This window comes from Panthera leo, chromosome C1 (genome assembly GCF_018350215.1).
Source record: "Panthera leo isolate Ple1 chromosome C1, P.leo_Ple1_pat1.1, whole genome shotgun sequence".
Lineage (NCBI taxonomy): Eukaryota > Metazoa > Chordata > Mammalia > Carnivora > Felidae > Panthera > Panthera leo.
In genome coordinates, this window is record NC_056686.1 from 50,950,951 (window position 1) to 50,974,231 (window position 23,281).

A 23,281-nucleotide genomic window follows, 5' to 3' on the forward strand; every position below is an offset into this window, starting at 1 on the left:
GAGCACTCAAGAAGGCTAATCAGTAATAATTAAACAAGGCATTTGATATTTTTCCTTTTAATACTATGTTAGAAGCACAGTAGAACATTTGTTTTTGAACACACTATTAATTTGTTGGTTTTGTTAAATTTACGTTACCAAAATTGTTACCAATCTCACAAAGTTCAGAAAAACTTACAACAAGCAAATTGTTTCTGACACTGGAAGTATATAATTCTGGCTTGACTGTACAAGATCACCTAATCTATTGGTCTTTCAGTGGGCACATGGAAAAAAAGTTAGAACATAGACACAGCTTTATATAACACAAAAAGGGAGTGAAATGCCTTTTAATGTATGAGATTTTATGATAATATAAAAATATAGTTAGGGGCGCCTGGGTGGCTTGGTCGGTTAAGCGTCCGACTTCAGCTCAGGTCATGATCTCACGGTCCGTGGGTTCGAGCCCCGCGTCGGGCTCTGTGCTGACAGCTCAGAGCCTGGAGCCTGTTTCCGATTCTGTGTCTCCCTCTCTCTCTGCCCCTCCCCTGTTCATGCTCTGTCTCTCTCTGTCTCAAAAATAAATAAACGTTAAAAAAAAAAATTTAAAAAAATAAATAAATAAAAATAAAAATATGGTTAGGAAAGATATTCTGAAGCAAAAGACATACTAACAATTATAGTGACAAATAATAAGGAATGTATAATCATGTTAGCTTATACAGAGTATCACAGGAATGCTGCATTGAGAGCCCTTAATACCACCTGAGGCAGTGGAGGAAGGCTTCAGAGAGAAACCATTTCTGGGAATAGGTTGCTGTTTCCAAAATAACTAAAATACAATTTGGGAAACACATCCTTAATTCGCTAATCTTCCTCAACCTTAATGTTAATTTACCAGTCAAAAGAGTTTAATTGTAAATCTCTTTTAAAAATCATGGTAAATTAAAATAAGCGTTTAAAAAAGGCAGCTCTCACAACCCTGAAACTGAAGTTTATAATACTGCAGAATTAAATACAGTAACAATTTAAAATGAAGGTTAATTGCTCATTTCTTTGATTTCATTTAGCACTGATCTAACTCAATATAGAAGGTTACATTCGTACAAGTTTACACAGCTTAATGATTAACTACATTCACCTGCCAACCTTACTGTTTGCAGTGTGGCAAATAGTGGTATATATAGAGTTTAGAAGTCTAGGTCTGCCTACAGGAGAAAATTAGTTGAATAATTACGATAAAAATGCACACGATTAAGCTCTTTCTTTTTATTGTTCCTCTAGTTATTTCTTCCAAAATTGACCAAGACTATTCATCATATGATTCTATGTCTCCAGAGCCAAAATCAAGATTTGCTATGTTAGATGATGTAAAAATTTTAGCCAATGGCCTCCTTCAGTTAGGACATGGTCTTAAAGACTTTGTCCATAAGACTAAGGGCCAAATTAATGACATATTTCAAAAACTCAACATATTTGATCAGTCTTTTTATGACCTATCACTGCAAACCAATGAAATCAAAGAAGAAGAAAAGGAACTTAGAAGAACTACATCCAAACTACAAGTCAAGAATGAAGAAGTAAAGAATATGTCACTTGAACTCACCTCAAAACTTGAAAGCCTCCTAGAAGAAAAAAATCTACTTCAACAAAAAGTGAAATATTTGGAGAAGCAATTAACCAGTTTAACTAAAAATCAACCTGAAATCCAGGAACACCCAGAAATAACTTCACTTAAAGTAAGTAGAAATCAAAGAGGGTTCATGATTATGTTTTCAATATGGATCTTTTTTAAAAATGTTTTAGGACATGCTACTTTGTTGAATCATTGAAATACTATACTTTTCTCAAGGAAAAAAAGCTTCTAGGAAATAAAATTTCCTGTTATAATTTCAAGTTGTTTTTTATGATTCTACACTTATTTCAGATGAAAATTATAAATCAATTAATAAAATTTTAGAACACTAAATTATTACAATATTGCCAATTACTAGAGGCAGGTAAAAGGTTAGAGGAAGATAATTTGAAACTATCCTCCCATATTGAAAATGGATAAAAGTATAAATAAATAAATAAATAAATAAATAAATAAATAAATAAATAAAATGGATAAAAGTAGTAAGTAAATGGTAAAGATTAATTCCTATTAAAATACTATGGGTTTTTTTTCTTTTTTTCATTTAACTGAACTACTTTAAAGTTCAGGAAATCAGGTTTTAGAGATAGTACATTTTAAATCGTAAAAACAAAAGGATTTGAAGCATACAAGAGAAAATGGTTGCCAATATTCAATTATCTAATCCACTATTAGTTTTAAAAATTTAGATTGTAATAGTTACAAAAAACAAAAAAGACTCACTTAACAAAAAAGCAAAGAAAAAAGAAAGAAGAAATAAACTTCTAACCACCCTACAATCTATGTCCAGAATTTTGTAGAACAGCAAGATAACAGCATCAAAGACCTTCTCCAGACCGTGGAGGAACAATACAGACAATTAAATCAACAGCATAGTCAAATAAAAGAAATAGAAAACCAGGTAAGTCAATATTTTAATGGCTTGTCCAATCTTTTACATAAAATCTAGGTTTATGGGAACATTAAGCCCTAAATTTATTTTTAAAACTTCTAGTTGGGATAGTGAGTAAACCCATCACATTGGCATGATCGTTAAGATTGGAGACTCTAAAGCTCATACACCACCTCAGTTTGAATCTGGGCTCTAAAACTTTGGTGTGACCTAACTCCTCTGTCTCTCAGTTTCTTCACTTATTCTATGAAGAAAATAACAGAACCTATCTTATAGGAGTGTTGCGAGAAAAAAAAAAAAAAACAATTAATTTATGTAAAGTATACCTCCAACAGACCCACTAACATGATTCTATCAAAAGTTAAAATTGGATCACATCTCTCTTTGTTTAAAACCACACAGTGGCTGCCCATCTCACTTCCAGTGGCCACAAGACCCCCAATGACTCATCTCTCTGACTTCATCTCCACTACTCTAGTCATACTGGGGTACTCTTCCCCGTTACTCAAACACATCGAACATGCTGCTGTCTCAAGGCTTTTGCCCATGCTCCCCATAACTGGAATGCTCTTCTCCCTGATATCTGCATGGCCCACTCTCATTTCCTTTAGGTCTTTCTCAAATGTAAAATTCTCAGTGAAGCCTTCCCAAGTCACTTAATCAAAAATTATAATCCCTAAGCCCATATTTAAAAACCTGCTACCTCCTTCATTACTCTCCTTTTTTCCTTTACATGTAGCTCTATTTCATGCAATATATATATTTTTTAGTTATTTGTCCCCTCACGAGAATGTAAACTCCATGAGAACAGGGATTTTCTTCATTTTTCATAGCTGATGCCCCAAAATATAGAATATTGTCTGAGACATAGTAGGAACTCAATAAATATGTTGAGTAAATTTAATGTCATATTTAACACAAAGAAGTCAACAAAAGCATGCTATTATTAATAGTATTAGAAACTGTGTGCCTATGTGGATGGAACTGGAGAGTGTGATGCTAAGTGAAATAAGCCATACAGAGAAAGACAGATACCATATGGTTTCACTCTTATGTGGATCCTGAGAAACTTAACAGAAACCCATGGAGGAGGGGAAGGAAAAAAAAAAAAAAAAAGAGGTTAGAGTGGGAGAGAGCCAAAGCATAAGAGACTCTTAAAAACTGAGAACAAACTGAGGGCTGATGGGGGGTGGGAGGGAGGGGAGGGTGGGTGATGCGTATTGAGGAGGGCACCTTTTGTGATGAGCACTGGGTGTGGTATAGAAACCAATTTGACAATAAATTTCATATATTGAAAAAAAAAAAAAAGAAACTGTGTGCCTGATAATTAAAGTTCAATACCCAACAATATAATTAACCTACAATGTAAACAGCTGGCTAGGTGAGGGAGATACCTGTCTTGAATAAAGCTATGTGAGAACCTACACATTTCAATATGGAATACCACAGTTCGAAAATATTAATTAGTAATGCTATGGAAAAGGCACTCAAGAGGGTTCCAAAACTAATACAAACTTGGAGAAACTTGTAAAAAAAAATAGTTGCCAAGAATTATAAAACAATTTCCACTAAACAAACATAATTATATGTTTCAGTAATTTTATAACTCATAATTTCAGGTTATTTTTGCTAATTATGAGACATAATTTACTAAGTTATTTTATTATTTTTCCTAACTATCCAAAAGGGTTTGTTGCCAACAACTAGTTTTGATTTCCATAATTTCCTCATTACATTATTTTTCTTATTTCTTTTTTCTTATATCTTTTATAACAGTTAAATGAGCCTACTCACAGAAACAAAATGTCACTATTATCAAATTACATACATCCTAATAATAAAATGTATGAAGAATTCAAAACAATGAATATCTGAGTTGGAAGAAGCCTTAGATCATCTGATCCAACTTCCTCAAATTTAAAATAAGAGTCTAAAACTCTATGTTAAGTGACTTTAACATCACACAGTTACTTAGGGAAAAAAGGTTAATACCCAACAAATGAACTTTGCAACAGATCCTTATGAATTACGTCCTAAAAAATGCTGATATCAAAAAACACTAATAAGATATTACATATTCTGTGTTTCTCAGTCCAACAATAAGAAAAGCTTTCAGTCAATAAAATGCAAACCCAGCACACTTTACATAAAAGTAAACTTGCTAAAACTAACAATGAAATATTGAATGTATTGAAAGTAAGCAAATAAAGCTGCCAATCTGTCACCTCTACAGATATATTTACATTCCAAAAAAACTATTAAGAAAGCAGCCTTGTTCAGGGTGCCTGGGTGGTTCAGTTGGTTAAGTGTCTGACTTTGGCTCAGGTCATGACCTCACGGTTCGTGAGTTCGAGCCCCGAGCCCCGCATCGGGCTCTCTGCTGTCAGCTCAGAGCCTACTTCAATCCTCTGCCTCCTCTCTCTCTCTGCCCCTCCCCCCCTCAGAAATAAATAAACTTGAAAAAAGAAGAAGGAAGGAAGGAAGGAAGGAAGGAAGGAAGGAAGGAAGGAAGGAAGGAAGGAAGGATACAAGAAGCCTTATTCAAATTATGTGCTAAGTCTTTAGGCAGGTCTGAGAATCAATCAATAAGGCCTACAACTGAGAATTATTAAAGCTTAAAATCTGCCTACTACTGAATAGCATATATATTCTATTCATGTAAATAAACAGAACATGTTAAAATATGCTAAGCAAAGTCTCTACCTTTGGTCTTGCTGTTTTTTGACTAATTTCTGGTTTGTGCTTGGCTCTCTCTAGTTTTTTAAACCTGTTAAACAATGTGCCTGATTACATATTTTGAGAACAAGTCATCTATATAATCTGTACAGTATTGTTTATCCCTCTTAACATCAAGAGCAATAACATATTATGAACTTAAAGATGTATATAAATTGTAATCTTAATATCCTCCCTCAGATTCCTCTAACTGTATACTCCATACCATTTTTATATTCTTTCATCAGCTAAGAAGAACTGGTGTTCAAGAATCCACAGAAAATTCTCTTTCTTCTAAACCAAGGGCACCAAGAACTACCCCTTTTCTTCACTTGAATGAAACAAAAATTGTAGAACATGATGGTAAGTTAATTTGTTGGGTTTCCTTCTTGAAGGTATTATCATCAAATTCTTTTCCTATCTTAGACATTCCCATAAAAAATAATTGCTATTCTTGGGACCTGTTCTAAACTAAACGAGAGTAAAGAGACAAATCTACCAAATACAATGTGTCAACCTCAACTGGATCCTGGCAGCTCTTTTAACCCTATAAAACACATTTTTAAGACAATCAGGAAAATATAGTTGTAGACTTGATACTAGATAATATGACATTATTTTAAAATTTCTTAGATGTAATAATAGTATTATAGTCATGCAATAAAATAATTTCATGTTTAAGAGATACATGTTGAAACATTTAAGTGGCTAAGGGTCATGATGTTTGCAAATTTCAAATAGTATAGCAAAATACATGTTTGTATATATGTATGTTTATAAAGCAAAAATGGCAAAAGGTTAACAATTCCTGAATACAGGTGGAAAGACTATGAAGTTCTCTCTAATGTTTCTACCTTCCTGTTTCCTTGAAAATTTTCATAAGAAAAACACAAAGACAGGAGAACAAAGTCTCCATTCCTGACGATACTTTAACAAAATAATAATACTTTCAAAATACACTTACTTTTATGTAATTCATACACATACACAAAAGGTCTCTGTAAGTTTCCTTCATGTATGTTCACTCTTTCCACCTGTTGACTATGTGCTATACACCAAACACTGTAATAATGTCTTATGTAGTATTATATTTATATTCTTCCTGGGGAGCCTGGGTGGCTCAGTTGGTTAAGCGTCTGACTTCCTCTCAAGTCATGATTTTATTGCTCCTGAGTTTGAGCCCCACATCGGGCTCTGTGCTGACAGCTCAGAGCCTCAAGCCTGCTAGGATTCTGTGTCTCCCTCTCTTGTCTGTCCCTTCCCCGCTCACACTCTGTCTCTCTGTCACTCTCAAAAAAGGATATAAAATAAATTTATATCCTTCCTTTATCTGACAAAATATGTGTCTAAAATTCTCATTTTGTCACTTTTCTTAAAAAGAAATCAGTTTGAGGGGCACCTGGGTGGCTCACTCGGTTAAAGGTCTGACTTCAGCTGAGATCAAGATCTCACAGTTCATGAGTTTGAGCCCTGCATGGGGCTCTATGCTGACAGCTTGGAGCCTGGAGACTGCTTCAGATTCTGTCTCCCTCTCTCTCTGTCCCTCTCTGGCTTGTGTTCTCTCTCTCAAAAATAAACATCAAGAAAAAATTTTTTTAAAAATCAGTTTGATAATAACTATTTTAATAGTATTTGTATAGCATGCCGTCTAATAAATCTGCTTTAGCATAAAGTACTTTCTAGGTAATACATTACTGAAAAAGGCTAAGGGCTACATTCACCACAATTCCATAAAATGTCAAGTAAAAGCCCAAGCTCTAAAGATACAATTCCTATTACCGTATCTTATGTAATAAACTTTCTTGATTCTAGACATTCCTGCTAACTGTACCACCATTTATAACAGAGGTGAATATACAAGTGGCATCTACTCCATTAGACCCAGCAACTCTCAAGCTTTTAATGTCTACTGTGATGTTAAATCAGGTAAAACCAGCCTGAAGAGAAAATGGACTATAATTAGCTCAGGTTACTCACTGCCTATTAAGCAAAACTCAATCCTGTCATCTTTGTTGTGAATATAAAATGAAATATAAGCAACATGAGTAGTTATAGAGCTCTAGTACTTATATTTGCTTTGTTTAGTTTCATATTCACTCATGCACTTATTCAATTATTTTCCATAAAGTAATCTGAAATACTATTGTTAATAAGTTTATTAAGACAAATTCATTATTTGCCCTTTACTTAACTTCTTGGTACCATAATAAATAATAAAATGGTACCACCATAGCAACATTAATAACTATATTACAGTGCTACCAATTAAAACCAAAACAAGAAAACAGTATTTTGTTGCATCTGTCAGCATCAATCTACTAAAGTACACAATTACGTTCATTATATTCAGGTAGTTCATGGACAGTGATTCAACACCGAATAGATGGATCACAAAACTTCAATGAAACTTGGGAAAACTACAGATATGGTTTTGGGAGGCTTGACGGTAAGGTGACTTCATTCATTCATTTGTAAAAACTATTGGGGTGCCTGGGTAGCTCAGTCAGTTGAGCATCTGACTTCGGCTCAGGTCATAATCTCATGGTTCATCAGTTCAAGCCCCGCATTGGTCTTGCTGTCAGCGCAGAGCCCGCTTTGGATTCTCTACCCTCCTTTATCTTTCTTCCCCTCTCCTGCTCACACTCTCTCTCTCTCTCTCTCAAAAATAAGTAAAAACACTTAAAAAATATATTTACTGAGAAGCTATTATGGATTGGGCATTAGGAACGCAACAACGAATGAGGAATAGTCCCAGCCTTCACAGAACTTCATAGAACACATAATTACATATCTGTCAGTAATCTATACTTATTACAAGCGACTGTTTGAATTATGCTTACCATAATTTCATGTCTGCTCTTAAGTATATGTATCTCAATTTAATTTGATGGCTTCTAATTATCATAAGTATAATTATTAAAGACAATTATGATTAAGTGCTATGTGCTCTGATAAGTGGTAAATGCTATATTTGAATGAGCTCTGAAGAAAACCATCCTTATTACAGGTCACTCTACTTTCTTTTTTTAACATTTTAGATATTAATTATTTGGAAGGTGAAAGGAACAAGGAAACTGTCAGATGTACAGTACTAAATGTTTAAATCTTAATTGTTTAAATATTATAAATGTATACTATAGGATGTGTGATTTAAAGGAAATTAGTTAATACAAATTACTATATTTTGATCACAAAATATAATAAAATAAAATAAGCATAACAAAAATGGTTTTAAACCCAAAAAGGCACATTATAAAAATTCACAAATGTAAGCACTCATATATAAAGTGGAAAACATCCATTATGATATCAAATTTTGACTTAACATTCAGTACTATTTGCCCATTTAAGAAATTTTGTATTCAAACTACTAGTTAAATCCCTAACTAATCTTCTAAGAATGATTATTTGTAACCCCAAAATAAAAGGCTAACTGTTAAGCCCAGAGTATTCATTTACTTCTATAAGTAAGCCATTTGTACTTGTAATCCTTAAAACTGTCTTCTAATTCAATAGCAATAAAACAGTTTGTCTTTTTTCCTTAAATACTTTAACAGAAGACTGTGATAATTCAAAAGTGTCTATATTTGTTATGCTTTTAGTTTCAAAGAAAAATAATTTTTAAAACTATAGAGAAGTTATTAAGAATTTTTTGACTTAAAATGTCTATAAAATTCTATTCCCTTATTTTTCTACAAAGAAAACGTATATCAAGCAAATATCAAAGGCCAAGACTATATTTGAAGAAAATGACACTACTATCCAAGTAATACTGGATATAATAGTAGAAATCCTTAACAAAACTTTTGATAGTATATGGGTATTAATAAATTCTTGATAGCAAAGCCAGTACACATAAGGACCCAGAAATGAGATAATATTTTACCAATGACCAGATCTAAAATATCTACAATTGCCTAATATATTTCATCCAAGAAATACACCTCACAATATTCATTTTAGAAAGGCTAATCAAACTTTAGGCAGGCCTATTAATATTTTTTATATTTTTTGTACATTTCACTATATTCAATAAAATTGTTTTAAAAAGAAATATTTTAAGAGACTCTAAAATAACCACGGGATTCAAGGCTAAAACAATTCATTGATTTGCACCAATAAAAAACACTAAAAAAAAACCCACAAAAACTGTTCGTGCCTAATCCGCAGGTAACAACCCACAGATTTTCACTTTCTTTTCAGGAGAATTTTGGTTGGGTCTAGAGAAGATATATTCCATAGTAAAGCAATCTAATTACGTCTTACGAATTGAACTAGAAGACTGGAAAGACAACAAGCATTATATCGAATATTCCTTTCACTTGGGGGATCATGAAACCAACTATACATTACACCTAGTTGAGATTACTGGCAATGTCCCCAACGCACTCCCGGAACACAAAGATTTGGCATTTTCTACTTGGGATCATAAAGCAAAAGGACATGTCAACTGTCCAGAAAGTTATTCAGGTATCTTTTTCCTAACATCAATAATTCATTTTCATATCTACAGAATGTCTTCCCAAAGTATTAGCTAATATCTACAATGTCAACTCTTTAAAAACTGAATCCCAAATAAACATTTTGACTATAGGTAAAAATGTCTTAACATAAGTATTAACTGGATTATGGTTCAACTAGGTATTTTACCTAGAGATTTTATTTTATAAGAACTTATTTTATAATAATGTTTTATAAATAGCCTAAGATATTTTATTTTGGGTGGCATACATGAGACTTACACAGATTATTTAAAATTGGGATACATGCATAAGGCATACAATACTGTCATATTGTAAGAAATGAAGATGTACTCATAGGGAAATGCATTAACAATAACTAGAGTTTGTATTCATTAAATTCCATATCTATCTTCTTTAGGAGGCTGGTGGTGTCACGATGTATGTGGGGAAAACAACCTGAATGGTAAATATAACAAGCCAAGAGCAAAAACTAAGCCAGAGAGGAGAAGAGGAATATACTGGAAGTCTCAAAATGGAAGGTTGTACTCTATCAAATCAACTAAAATGTTGATCCATCCAACAGATTCAGAAAGCTCTGAATGAACTGAGACAAATTAAAGAGCCAACAAATCAAACATTAAATTCATCTGAAATTACTGTGGTTTAATAATCTGATATTAAATTCCTAACACAAGGATTCAGAAATAGACTCTTGATTTTAAAGCCACTATCAACTTGAAAGTAAACATACCATCAAATCACCTCAAAGAACACCATTTATCTTTCCCAATCAAAATTCTTATATCATTTATACATATATTTTGTGATATGAGTATCAGTTTTATATAGTCACAATCCAAATTTTAACCAATGGGTGAATTTTTAAGTAATTTTTTTAAAATAAAAAACTTACAAGGACTTTTATTTTAAAAGGCATCATGTAAGCTAATTTTACAACTTCCTCAGTTAAAAAAATTTTCTTGCCAAAATTCTGAACTTGAATAAATATAAAAGACTGATAATTGTATAGTTCCTAGATTCTGTAATATTATTAATTTAAAAATTAAAATTCAGTCAGTTCAGAGTACACATGAAAATCTGTAATACTAATTTTAAAACTGATGTTTCATTTTGCTACAACAAAATGTGAAACAAATGTTTGGTATGCTTTATTTAGGAAGTCAAATGAAGCAGGATATAATACTATATTGAAGTAGATTAACTGTCTTAAATGCAGTAGATCATGATTATTAGGTCATATTGACTTTAATATCAGGTATCACTGTATCGTAACATATTTGTTAACTTATGTATATACTGCATACATTTTATATGTTTTAACACTTAATGATGTGAAAACAATTTAAATGGATCTTGTCAGAATGTAATGAGAAAGAATGTATTTGCAGCATCAAGTTAAAGTTTAATAATTTATTCTCCCTGGGCACAGTATGAGTCTAATACGTTTGTGTAGGTTGTCATATAGAACTAAAAATCATAACAAGTTGTTGAATGTTTAAACAGCCTGACAGATGTGTATGTACATTTTCAAATTCAATAAAGACTCATCCCTTAATATATAGAAATTTAAATTCTTGTAGTTTTTTTAGTGACATGTAATAGAAGTATGACTATGCTATTTCTAATTTAAATCATTTAAATTCTAATCCTCAAGGATTACAAGATGCCAATCTTCTGACCAGAATATCACTTGTCAGTATTTATTTCTAAATAAGGTTTTTAAAGAAACTAGCAAATGGAAATAAAATTTTGAATTAAATCCAGTTTTTAAAGAATAAAATGCCCAAGTTACATAGTGACTTACCTTAGTCAATAAATATTCGGCATTATGTATTTTTCTCTACATGTCATATATGTATAACATGTCATATGTAAACATGTATGATCTATGTGGATCCTACATAAATATTTTGTTTCCAAAGAGTACAAAAGAACAAAGGCAAGAATAGGTTTTAGTTTTTAAAACCGCAGCCGAACTGTCAAAATTGATTTTGGAGCCAGAATGCCAAAATGACTTTTTTTCACAAAAAAATTGGAAGCTTTCAAATACAAAATAATGCATTATTTAATATATCAATTGCTTCTTCTATTCGTCCTTTTTTTTTTTTTTTTTTTTTTTTTTTTCACAATTCTTACACAGTAAGTTTCATTTTGTTCCTTTTAGGAGTACTAAGTTAGTTTTTTTCTGCATATAAAATATGCTCAGTGGAGAGATAATTCTGGAAGAGAAAATTTTTTTTTTATGATTCACAAATCATGTCCTTCTGTCCTCACTACTTTGCCAAGTATTCTAATTACACCACTAACTCACAATTGTCTAATCAAATGGCCTTTCCTCAGTCCACATTCTCTTGGATCTCTCTGCTACTTACTAATAAACAATATTCTTCTTCCAAATTTCACTTTCATTTCACTTCCACACTACTATTACACTCTCAGGATTATCCTTAGCCTGGATGCATTTTTATAGCCCTATTCCCTCCTAGTAAGTGATATATTCGGGCCAATGCACACTCTTCAATCATCTCTTCTACTCTGATCCTCAGAAAATCTATTTACTCTCATGGACTCCTCTATTTTCAATGAGTAAAGTTCCCAAATTTATATATTATTCCCAGATCTCTCTCTGGTTCCCCTTCTTACATTGCCTGTTTGCCATTCCTCCTTTTGATACCCTATAATCTCCTCAAATTCAACATATCAAAACTCATTAAAGCCTTACTGCCCCTGCTGGTCCTTCCTTTCTACCTTATCACACTCCTCCTTACTTCTGCATATTCACTAATGGTAGTATCATGCTTCCAGTCATCCAAGCTTAAAACCTGGAAGACATCTCTGTCTTTCTACTTTGTAAACCACCTCTCCTGTATCTGAAGCCACTAAATGGAATACAATCTTCCTCTGAAAGGTCTGTTAATATGATACCATTTCTTCCCATGTCTACTGCCCAAAGCCCACCAAGACCCACTTTTACCCTGAGTTTTAAATTATCTAAATAGTCTCCTAAGTTTGTCTATCTTCCTTCAATTTTCCTAAAACAAATTTACAATGGCTACATCCTACTTTGACCTATGATGTTCAAACTTGTCTATTAAAAGAGTTTAACAGAAAAAAAAAAAAAAAAAGAGTTTAACAGCTTGAGAATAATGAAAGCATTTCCTTACAGTGCTGGGATGAAAATGGCTTTATATAAACACAAATTTTAGAATCTTACTAGGATTTTATCTTAAATCTTACAATTTATCTTAAAATTGCATGTGAATTGTGTATTCTACTCTATAAATCATCTCCATATTTAAAAAAAGTTATTTTTTCTCCAAGTCTTCTAAAAGTTATGTTCCTGGAAGATATGTCCTGTTTACCCTGTGGTCTTGCAGATCTCATATAGCAAGAATGTATACCCCAATTCAAAGGGCATAAACCTACAGAACAAAATCCCAATCTCTTTCACGTATTCAAGAGTTTCTACAATCTGACCCCAAGGTATCTCTTCAACCATTTCTTGCCCAACACAAACCCTCTGCACTAATCAAAATTATCTACTTTTTAACACTGCCTATTTCCTAAAAGTGCATTTCCTAATGCCACTCCATTTATTTAGAATGCCTCTATATGACTATCTGCTTGGGTAGGTCCTACTTCAAGATCCAGATGATCCCACTTCCTTTACAAATATCTTAGTAAATGGGGGCTCCTCCCTCAATATTTACAGCATTACTGTCTGTACCCCTCAACTGGCATTTAGCAAATCAAGAAAAGACAGAAAAGTACATGTGGCAAATGATAAAAAAGAATCATGCAAAAATAGTAATAAAAACTCCAAGAGCATCAAAAAAGATGGTCAATCTACTTAATTTTAGTAAATCACTGCCAAATTTCTATACCAAGAGTTCACTCTGAGCCAGTGTGAATTTTACTAAGAGCAAGTATACACATTACTCATTTCAGAGTTACCTACTGTTGTATAATCTGTTTCCTCCCCATCATCCTAGAAGCAGCATGTTCTCATGCTTATATCTTTCCCTCCTAATAGCATAACTCATGGAAATCAATTAGCTCATAAATTAATCACAACTGTATGCATTAACCAGTATTTACTGAATTCCTAGTATTTGTCTTCTTTATAAAAACTATTCCAAATATGGATTGTTACATATTTGACCTTCTATTATAGGATAGTCAAATTTCATTGTGATTTTTTCCATCATAAACAACCATAATCACCGTGTTTGTGTTTGTGATGTTGAGTGATCATCCAACACAACAGTTTTGAAAACTGAAAACAAGAAACATTATAATTAAAAATAATTTAAGGCAAGAAAAAAAAAAATTAAAAACAAAATGACCAAACAGTTGGCCCTCTTATCAAAGTCCAAGTGTTCTCAAGGCAAATCAGCTAGGACAAAATTACTCAACTGGTGTGAAATGTTGAGTTCAAGGTCATGAAAGTAGGATTAACAATCTCCCATAGTATGCCTTTATAAAATCAGGTTTCAATGACATTTTAGAAAACATAAAATCAAGGATGCCATCTCAAACAAAACTGTTTTTCTAAATTCATATGTTTAACCCTGGAACAATCATACATCCAACAAAATGATCAGGTATATCTCAAAGAGCAACAATCTACAACCTTAAAGATGTAAAGCTGTACGTATTTTCATATAAACAACAAAGCCTCAGTCTCCACATTCCACATATGAGAATAATAATAATGTTGCCAAATGTACCCCACAGGGTTGTTGTAAACCTCAAGTAAAATATGGTATTTGAATGATTTTATGAACTAAACAATGTATATACGACAATAAATTTCATATATTGAAGAAAAAAAAATGATTCTGTAATTGTAAAACAAAACAAAACAAAACAAGGTATATACTTATAAAAACTAGATCTTGGATATCGCTCCATATCGCTATAAGTAAAGAATCTGTACAAATTTTTCCTAACTGAAAATACACTAATTCTCAGGATAGGAGAACAAAACTGCTCTCCTACTCTGCTCTGCTACTGTTCTAGAACTTTATTCCTTCCCTCGCAGTCTGAGATAACACTCTTCACATTCAAATGCAAGCCCTTAACTAAAAAATCTTGGGTGGCTATGTTAAAATGGTAGAAAACAGAGCTCTCAACTCATAAACTTTTGTATTAAAATAAACTAGGACCAATCAAGATAGAATAAAAGCAAGACTGGTATATCTAGTGCAAAACTGGAAGAGTAGAGTACTACCAATAGCTTGAGACATCCATGAAAACTAAAAATAAATATAAAAACCTATACTCTAAAGCAGGGGCTATAAACTTGAATGGGGAGTAAAATACTTCTTCGTTGTCACTGAAATTTGCATTTCCTTAAATAATGAATGTAGGAAACTAACCACACCAGTATTAACTATACCTGAGACTTTGTTATTAACAGAAATGGTACATATTTTTATATCACAACCAGTACTGGTATCTCAGAATATTGTCACATGCTTATTACTGCTTAGAAAATATAGTAGTTTTTAGACATGTGGCTAGATATTTAACTCATTAGGAAAGAAACATGTCAGAACTTTAATATCTTGATAATTATAATTCAATGTAATTAATTTCCTTTGTTATTCTATTTTATTTTATGCACGTAAAAACATTATTCCAAAAAAGAGAGTCATAGGATTCAAAAGACTGCCAAGAGTACCATGATAAAAAATTTTAAGAACCACAAATTTAAGCAAGATCTACTGTCATATAACCTAGTTCAAGAAACATGAATTACATGGGTCATAGTATGAATATATACATTTTGAGTGGTGGCCAATCTGCTTCTAGCAACAAAACACTAGAGAAAAAATTCAATCAGTATGTAATAAGCTTATTAAACTACTTAACAGAAAAGATACTGAAGGATGGACAGGTAAATGATACCATGACTAGACTTTGTTTTTATAGAACTACAGTAGTGCCTCCTAGGTGGCTAAGTTGGTTAAACATCTCTCAGTTTCGGCTCAGGTCATGATCTCACAGTTTGTAGGTTTGAGCCTTTTCTTGGGCTGTGCACTGATAATGCAAAGCCTGCTTGGGATTCTCTCTCTCTCCTTCTCTCTCTGCCCCTCCCCCATTCGTGTGTGTGCATGCTCACTCTCTCTCTCCCTCAAAATAAATTAAAAAAATTTTTTAAAAATAAACTACTATAGGGAAAAAAGGGAACAGGTAATACATAAAACAAGAATGATAATGGAGGTTAATTGTACTGTTCTACTTATTTATTATTTTTGAGAGAGAGAGAGAGAGAAAGAGAGAGAGAGCGAGACAGAGACAGAGAGAGAGAGAGAAAGGAAGCCAGGGAGGGGCAGAGAGAGAGAGAGAGAGAGAGAGAGGGAGAGACAGAATCCCAAGCAGGCTCTGCTCTGTCAGCACAGAGACCAACAAGGGGCTCCAACCCATGAACTACAGAGATCATGACCTGAGCCAAAACCAAGAGTCAGACATTTAAATGACTGGGCCACCCAGGCACCCCTATTCTATTTACTTTTGTGTATGTTTGTAATTTCCCATTATAAAAAGGTTAAGACTATATTTAGGTTAGTGGGGCACCTGGATGGCTCAGTTGAGTGTCCGACTTTGGTTCAGGTCATGAACTCATGGTTTGTGGAATCAAGCCCAACGTCTGGCTCTCTGCTGTCATTGCAGAGCCAGCTTTGGATCCTCTGTTCCCACACCCCCCCCCCCCAGTCTCTCTCTCTCTTTCTCAAAAAAAAATAAATAAAATATTTTTTAAAATGACTATGGGAGGGGTGCCTGGGTGGCTCAGTCAGTTGAGCATCCGACTTCGGCTCAGGTCATGATCTCGAGGTTCGTGAGTTCGAGCCCCACGTCGGGCTCTGGCTGACCGCTCAGAGCCTGGAGCCTGCTTCTGATTCTGTGTCTCCCCCTCTCTCTGCCCCTCCCCTGCTCACGCTCTCTCTCTCTGTCAAAAATAAATAAATATTAAAAAAAAATTTTTTTTTAAATAAAATAAAATGACTATGGGAGCGCCTGGGTGGCTCAGTTGGTTGAACATCTGACTTCAGCTCAGGTCATGATCTCGCAGTTCATGGGTTCAAGCCCCAGGTTGGGTTCTGTGCTGACGGCTTGGAGTCTGGAGCCTGCTTCAGATTCTGTGTCTCCCTCTCTCTCTGTCCACCTCTCATACTCTCTCTCAAAAATAAATAAACATTAAAAAAATTTTTTTTAAAGACTATATTCAGATTAGTAAACCTATAGGTTTACAAACGATTATTAAGAATTGTATGGGGCATATTCCTAACTGCTAACCAAGGTCCAAATCAAAATGAATGGCATCCTTTCATTTTGTTTCTTATACTGATTGTTACCAGGTATGAACCACTGCATTCATTCTTATATTCTTAGTAACACAATATTTGCTAGATACAGTCTTTCTAAAACTTAGAAAAAAAAACAAAGATATGAAAGTTCAGTAGGTGATTACAACTAAGGCTACTGTTAGGAAAGAGGCCAATTCTAACAACCTTGCCAAGAATAGCATGTGCTCTGTGACATAGCTCTTAAAAATCAAACACACAAGCATTTGCTCAATTAGATATACTTTGATCTTTATAACTCAAATGCAACAGTGGAGCTCAAGCACAAATTTGGAACATGAGTAACATTACACATAATCCAGTATCTAACTTTTAAATGATTTCAGATACTCAATAAAAAACATTTTTCCCACTGGTATTATTTGATTATCTTAATGTGACAACTGGACTAGTATTTTTCTGTGATATTGTGATAGCATAAGTATTTCCTTGATAAAGTAAGCACTTGCTGTAAATAACCTCCATTTGGCACAATAAGAAATACATGACATTAGCTAAAAATTGCCATATACCTATATACCCTCATTTATCCCTATAGAGGGTTTGAAAAGACCAGGCCCTTCCTGGATTAACACTATACAAGAATAAGTGAACAACTAATGTGTAGGGGGGAAAAAAAACTTATTTAAATACAAAAATCTCTAATTTTAGGTATGGCTTAATAACAGATTTTTTAAAATATCTTTGAGAAATCTCAACAATTTCTTCAAAACATATTTTGAGGGGCGCCTTGGGTGGCTCAGTCGGTTAAGCGGCCGACTTCGGCTCAGGTCATGATCTCACAGTCCATGAGTTTGAGCCCCGCGTCAGGCTCTGTGCTGACAGCTCAGAGCCTGGAGCCCGTTTCAGATTCTGTGTCTCCCTCTCTCTCTGACCCTCCCCTGCTCATGCTCTGTCTCTCTCTGTCTCAAAAATAAATAAACGTTAAAAAAAAATTTTTTTTTAAAAACATATTTTGAAAAAAATAAATAACAAATTAAACTAAAAAATATATTTTTTACATATATATCCTTTCAGACAGCTTTTTCTACATTGTCTGATAATAACCATAAAAATCAGAAGCCAAAGGTGTTCAATAATAGGAAATCTGTCATTTTCAGAATATACCTCTTTTTAACCTATGTTCTCTCACCTCAGCCAAATGTTTGTTTCAATCACATCCATTCATTCTCCCTCTATTCAGACGATAATTTTTTAAAATCTTTTTTACCTCATGAGACCCTTTAAAATACACTCAAGTTTTATACTAAAAAATAAATATAATGTGTAAATATCTTAAAACTCACATTAACAATGCTGAAATTTCTGGGTTTTTTTTTTTTTTTCGGTTACAAATGTGAAAGCCCTCTGGAATGTCAGCTTTGTCATCTATAAAACAGAGATAATCATACTGTTTCTATGCAGGTTGCTAAGCACAGTTAATGAGATAATGATGGTATATGAACTAATGCCAACTTTTCTTTCTTTTTTGAACATTATTCACTGGGAAAATGTACACCTATATATTTGTGTAATAACCACTAGTGTGTATTACCCCAAATTACGGCCTCCTGTGAAACATACCTTAAAAGGTTAAAAAGAATTCAGACTGAGCTAGAATATTATTGTGATCCAGCAACAATGTAGTCAGCAAATATATATGGAAACTTATGCAAATTTTTTACGATATCTATATGTTAGCTGGTATCTGCCGAGGTTTCATACATCTCCTTTTGTAATTCTAGAATTATTTCTATGCTAGATTTTCTAGATATGATAAAGGTTTTTTTAAACAAACTACAAATTCCTAAAAATTTTAACTGTCATGACACTCAAATTTTTTAACAGTATTAAGTACAATAAGCAACCTATATGATTTGATGTTCAGGTTACATGAGCATATAAGGCTCAAGTAATAATACAAAGCAAGATACCTTCTTGCTTGGGATAACCTCCCTTCTTATTCTTAAATCATCCTCTTATCTAATTATACCCCCCAAAGCCCAGTATCCTTATGCCTTCAAACTATTCTCTCTCGAGTTGTGTAATACTTGGATAAATGTAATTTAATAAAGCAAATGATAATAATAATGACTTAACTTTTATCAAGCATTTTTTTTTTAAGTTTACTTATTTTGAGAGAAAGAGAGAGAGAGAGAGAGAGAGACAGAGCAATGAGCAGGAGAGGGGCAGACAGAGAGGGAGAGAGAGTATCCCAAGCAGGCGCTGTCAGCACAGAGCCCAATGTGGGGCTCAACCTCACCAACCGTGAAATCATGACCTATGCCAAAATCAAGAGTCAGATGCTTCACCAACTAAGCCACCCAGGCACCTCTTTAATGGAGCATTTAATATGTGCCAGGCACCTTACAAAAACCTTTATATGTATTACCTTATTTAGTCCTCACAAATTTCTATAATATAGGTACTTTTATTATCCCTATGTAAAAAAAAAAAAAAAGAGAAAGAAGAAAAACCAGTCAATCTCCAGTTTAAGATAATTCCTAAAAAGAAAATATGGTTGCAAAATATTGGTTACAGGAACCCATTTCCCACTTTTTCATGAAATATGCATTTCAAGTAACACTGAAACTATTATTTCCTTATATATCTTGGAGATTGATTTTATAAAAAACAACAACTGCATACAGTCAAATTTACAATTATTCATTTTTAACATCAAAGAAGATTTTTGGCAAAAAAGTAACAGGAGGAAAAATATCAACAAAGTATAGAAACCATAATTCTGCTTCTATATTCTCGTGTGCCTAACTTTATTTACTTCTTTGAAGACACCCTTATAGCAGAAAATTATTAATCTCTTTCTTAAACAAAATAATGCATCTTTCTTGCTTCAACAGCTTTCATGGGTAACCTACTACTAACAGAGCACTTAATGATCATTTCTGCACGCTAAGAAAGTTAGCAAACTTGACATCCTGTATCACAATTTACCAAAGTATGTTAATGAATTAAAGCATTTTACATAAGATCCTTAAAGGCTGCACATAAGATGAAAAAAGATTATATAAAATTCTAACGTGAAACAGGGCGCCTGGGCAACTCAGTGGGTTAAGCATCCCACTTTTGATTTTGGCTCAGGTCATGATTTCACAGTTTGTGAGCTGACAGTGCAGAGCCTGCTTGGGATTCTCTTCCTTTCTCTCTGCTCCTCCCCTGCTCATGCTCGCAATCTCTCTCTCTAACACAAATAAACTTAAAAAAAAATTCTAACCTGAAACTAATTTATTTTGATGAAAAATTTTAGAACCTAAAACAGTAGCTGTTTTCACTAAATGTTTAATAGGAATAAACCTAAACTTATTGATAAGTTTAGCTGATTCTACTATTTCTGGGAATAACTGCTCACTCATGAGAGAACAGTTCTTCTTTACACATTTGATGAATTGTTAATGCCTGGGATGAGTATCAGCTCTTTAATTAATTGAGTATTTAGATACAGTGCAAGCTAAAGCCACTGAGATATGTTAAAAGATATCTCAAGATCACTGTCAAGTTAATTAGCTATGAATGCATTCTTACACTTGAAAAGTTTACTGCCAGAATAGAAAATAATTATAGTTTTGAACAATCAATTATCTTTACTGATGCTAAACACTTCAAATGGTAAGGCATTCAGTCATAAAAACCAAAATCAAATACAAATAAACAAGTTACCTGAAACAGCTACTAATACATGTTTACTTAATTTCCAAAAACTCATACAGCTAAACCACAGTAACTTATAATTTATTAAATTTACACTTAAACCTTTTGGTGTATTAACTTATCCTTCTTCTCCAGGAGGAGTACCTGATATATTAAAACTGGATACATACTTAAGAGGAAACAATATGCTTTCTTATTTAGTGAGATGTGTACTCACTTGATACAGGTTCTCTACCCAGCTCCCATTCAAATCCTGAAACACGTCTAGATTTTCTATTTTGGCCCTTGTTTCCATTACTTCTTAGATATAATACTCGAGGATGCCATTCATATCAACTGTATACTCAGCTCAATTATAAGACATTAAGGGGCGCCTGGGTGGCTAAGTCAGTTAAGCATCCAACTCAATTTGGGCTCAGGTCATGTTCTTGCGATTCGTAAATTCAAGCCCACGTCGTGCTCTGCACTGACAGTGTGGAGCCTGCTTGGGATTCTCTCTCTTACTCTCTTTCGGCCCCTCCCCCACTCTTACTCTCTCAAAATAAACTTAAAAAAAAATAAGGCCTTAAAAAATTATTAAACAAGGATAAATAATGATGTACATTTTGAGGCAAATAATAAGGTAAATAAAAGTGTTCTACCTGCTTTAATAAAAATATAACAATTATCTAGCAATAAGAAATTTTAACTTTATTCATATTGTCAATAAGTATAAATGTTAGAGGTACTACCTCCCAAAGGATGAATAACATAGAAAATAAGACCTGGGTTCAAGTCCAGATAAATTTCTTAATCTCAGCCTTATTGTGGAGAAAAATAAATACAGCCAGAATTAAAAGATTCCTTTGGAATTGTAAGATTCCTCTGACACTGAATAAATTAATTTAAATGAAAACAATTACATACTATAAAGCACTAAATAAATGTTGTCATATCAGTACATCACATGAAAGTTCAAAACACCAGGGATAAAGAAAACAACTCAAAAAAGCCTTGAAAGGAAAAGATAACAACCAAAGATTAGCAGTCAGAAGTATACTGGACCACTCAAATGCTTCACTTAAAGTCAGAAGACAGTTGTGTCCTGTTTTCAAAGTCTTGACAGAAAATAATTTAAACCTTAGAATACTGTATCCAGCAAAATTAGTAATTCTGGAGTAAAGGTAAGATAAACATATCATCAGATATAAAACTCTTAGAGAATTTACTCCTATACATCCTATTTCAGGAAGATACTGAAGGCTCACAGTAAAATAAGTAAAACAAGAAAGAAAAATATATGGGATATAAGGACTCCATCGCAAAAGAAATGCAAAGCAAATTTCCAGCATAATGGTCAACAGGCTCCAATATGACAACTGCACTGAGTCTAGCGAGCCTAGGAAAGTCCCTCTGCCGCACTTACAATTTAGTTCCCAGGGGAACAGACTATCTGATGCATTCTACTGTACTGCAAGAAGCTTTACAGAGAATTTTAGTGACAACACACTGAAAAGTAGGGAAAACTAAATAATGTAGCTATTCCAAGAAAATAAAAAGCTATACAAAACAAATGCAGGAATAGAATCATAGTAATCCACATGGCTAAGCTGCTAAAATTGTTACATAAGAATCACAAACGTAAAAAAAAATAACATTAATTTAATGAAAAACTGGGATATAACTATACATGGAAGAGATGACAAGTGTATGTATTTTTTCCTGGATTTATGCAAGCATATATATTTCTAGGAAGGAAAATATAAGAGTTAAATCTTCATCTTCTGCAACAGTCAATAGATATGTAAAATTGAACAAGAATCAAGAAATAGTAGCATGGATGTGTTATCTAGAAACAAGAAATAAAAAAACAAAAGAAAGAGCAAAAAGAGTTGCCAGTGATTGACATACTGAAAATTAGATATCAAGGTAGGGAAAAGCTGGTAAAAATGAGATGAAAGACCTCCGTTTTTAATATTAAGCCTACAGTACTTATAAAGTTTAAGTATAGTCATAAAATCATTTTAAAATACTTAAATATGCAAATAACAAAAATAAGCAGGAAGATGAAAAAAAAGACCACTCAACGTCCCCAATTTCCAAGCAGAAGCAAAACAGATAAACACAAGTTAGGGATGCTCTAGATAAGATACCTGTACTAGATAAGAGGTACAGCTGATAACCTCAAAATGGTTTCAGACACACTTTAGATTATATAATTTCTCCTTTATTCCATGTCCTTGTAAATACTTAAATCACAATTTATAGAAGAATAATTTCATGTTACTTTGTCTCTCTTAAAAACAATATATATTTTCTTTAGCCTATCTTCCAGAAATTTTACTCACACTAAGTGTCAATTACATGTAGTGTTTTGTACTCTGTACCCTCACAAGAAGACAGATATTATTATTATCTCCCATTTTTTAAATAAGATAACTGAGTGGCCAATAAATTAACTTACCTAAAGTCACCAAATAGTGCAAACTGGAGTCAGAAATCACACCCGTATCTCTATGACTGTAAATGCCACTCTCATAACACTACACAGTTCCTTATTTCTTAACTAATCGAATCA

General features: G+C 33.1%; 2 protein-coding genes across 9 annotated transcripts in view; one reads left to right on the top strand and one right to left on the bottom strand.

The window, feature by feature from the left end:
* Nucleotides 1-23,281, bottom strand: part of DOCK7 (dedicator of cytokinesis 7) — a 229,138-nt gene that overhangs the window by 121,115 nt on the left and 84,742 nt on the right. The gene's annotated exons all lie outside the window — the stretch shown is intronic.
* Nucleotides 1,224-10,465, top strand: ANGPTL3 (angiopoietin like 3). The gene is made up of 7 exons (XM_042951980.1): nt 1,224-1,718; nt 2,406-2,516; nt 5,471-5,585; nt 7,035-7,148; nt 7,573-7,668; nt 9,426-9,692; nt 10,104-10,465. Exons 1-7 carry the CDS (start codon nt 1,224-1,226, stop codon nt 10,286-10,288), a joined length of 1,383 nt encoding a protein of 460 aa, XP_042807914.1. The 3' UTR covers nt 10,289-10,465.

What these genes read in the sequence shown, in the direction of transcription:
- ANGPTL3 (XM_042951980.1), top strand. Translation starts at nt 1,224, where the DNA reads ATGCACACGATTAAGCTCTTTCTTTTTATTGTTCCTCTAGTTATTTCT. An exon ending in AAAAATTGTAGAACATGATG is followed by an intron (nt 5,586 to 7,034) that starts GTAAGTTAATTT and finishes TCTTGATTCTAG; the next exon opens with ACATTCCTGCTAACTGTACC. An exon ending in TGGTTTTGGGAGGCTTGACG is followed by an intron (nt 7,669 to 9,425) that starts GTAAGGTGACTT and finishes CTTTCTTTTCAG; the next exon opens with GAGAATTTTGGTTGGGTCTA.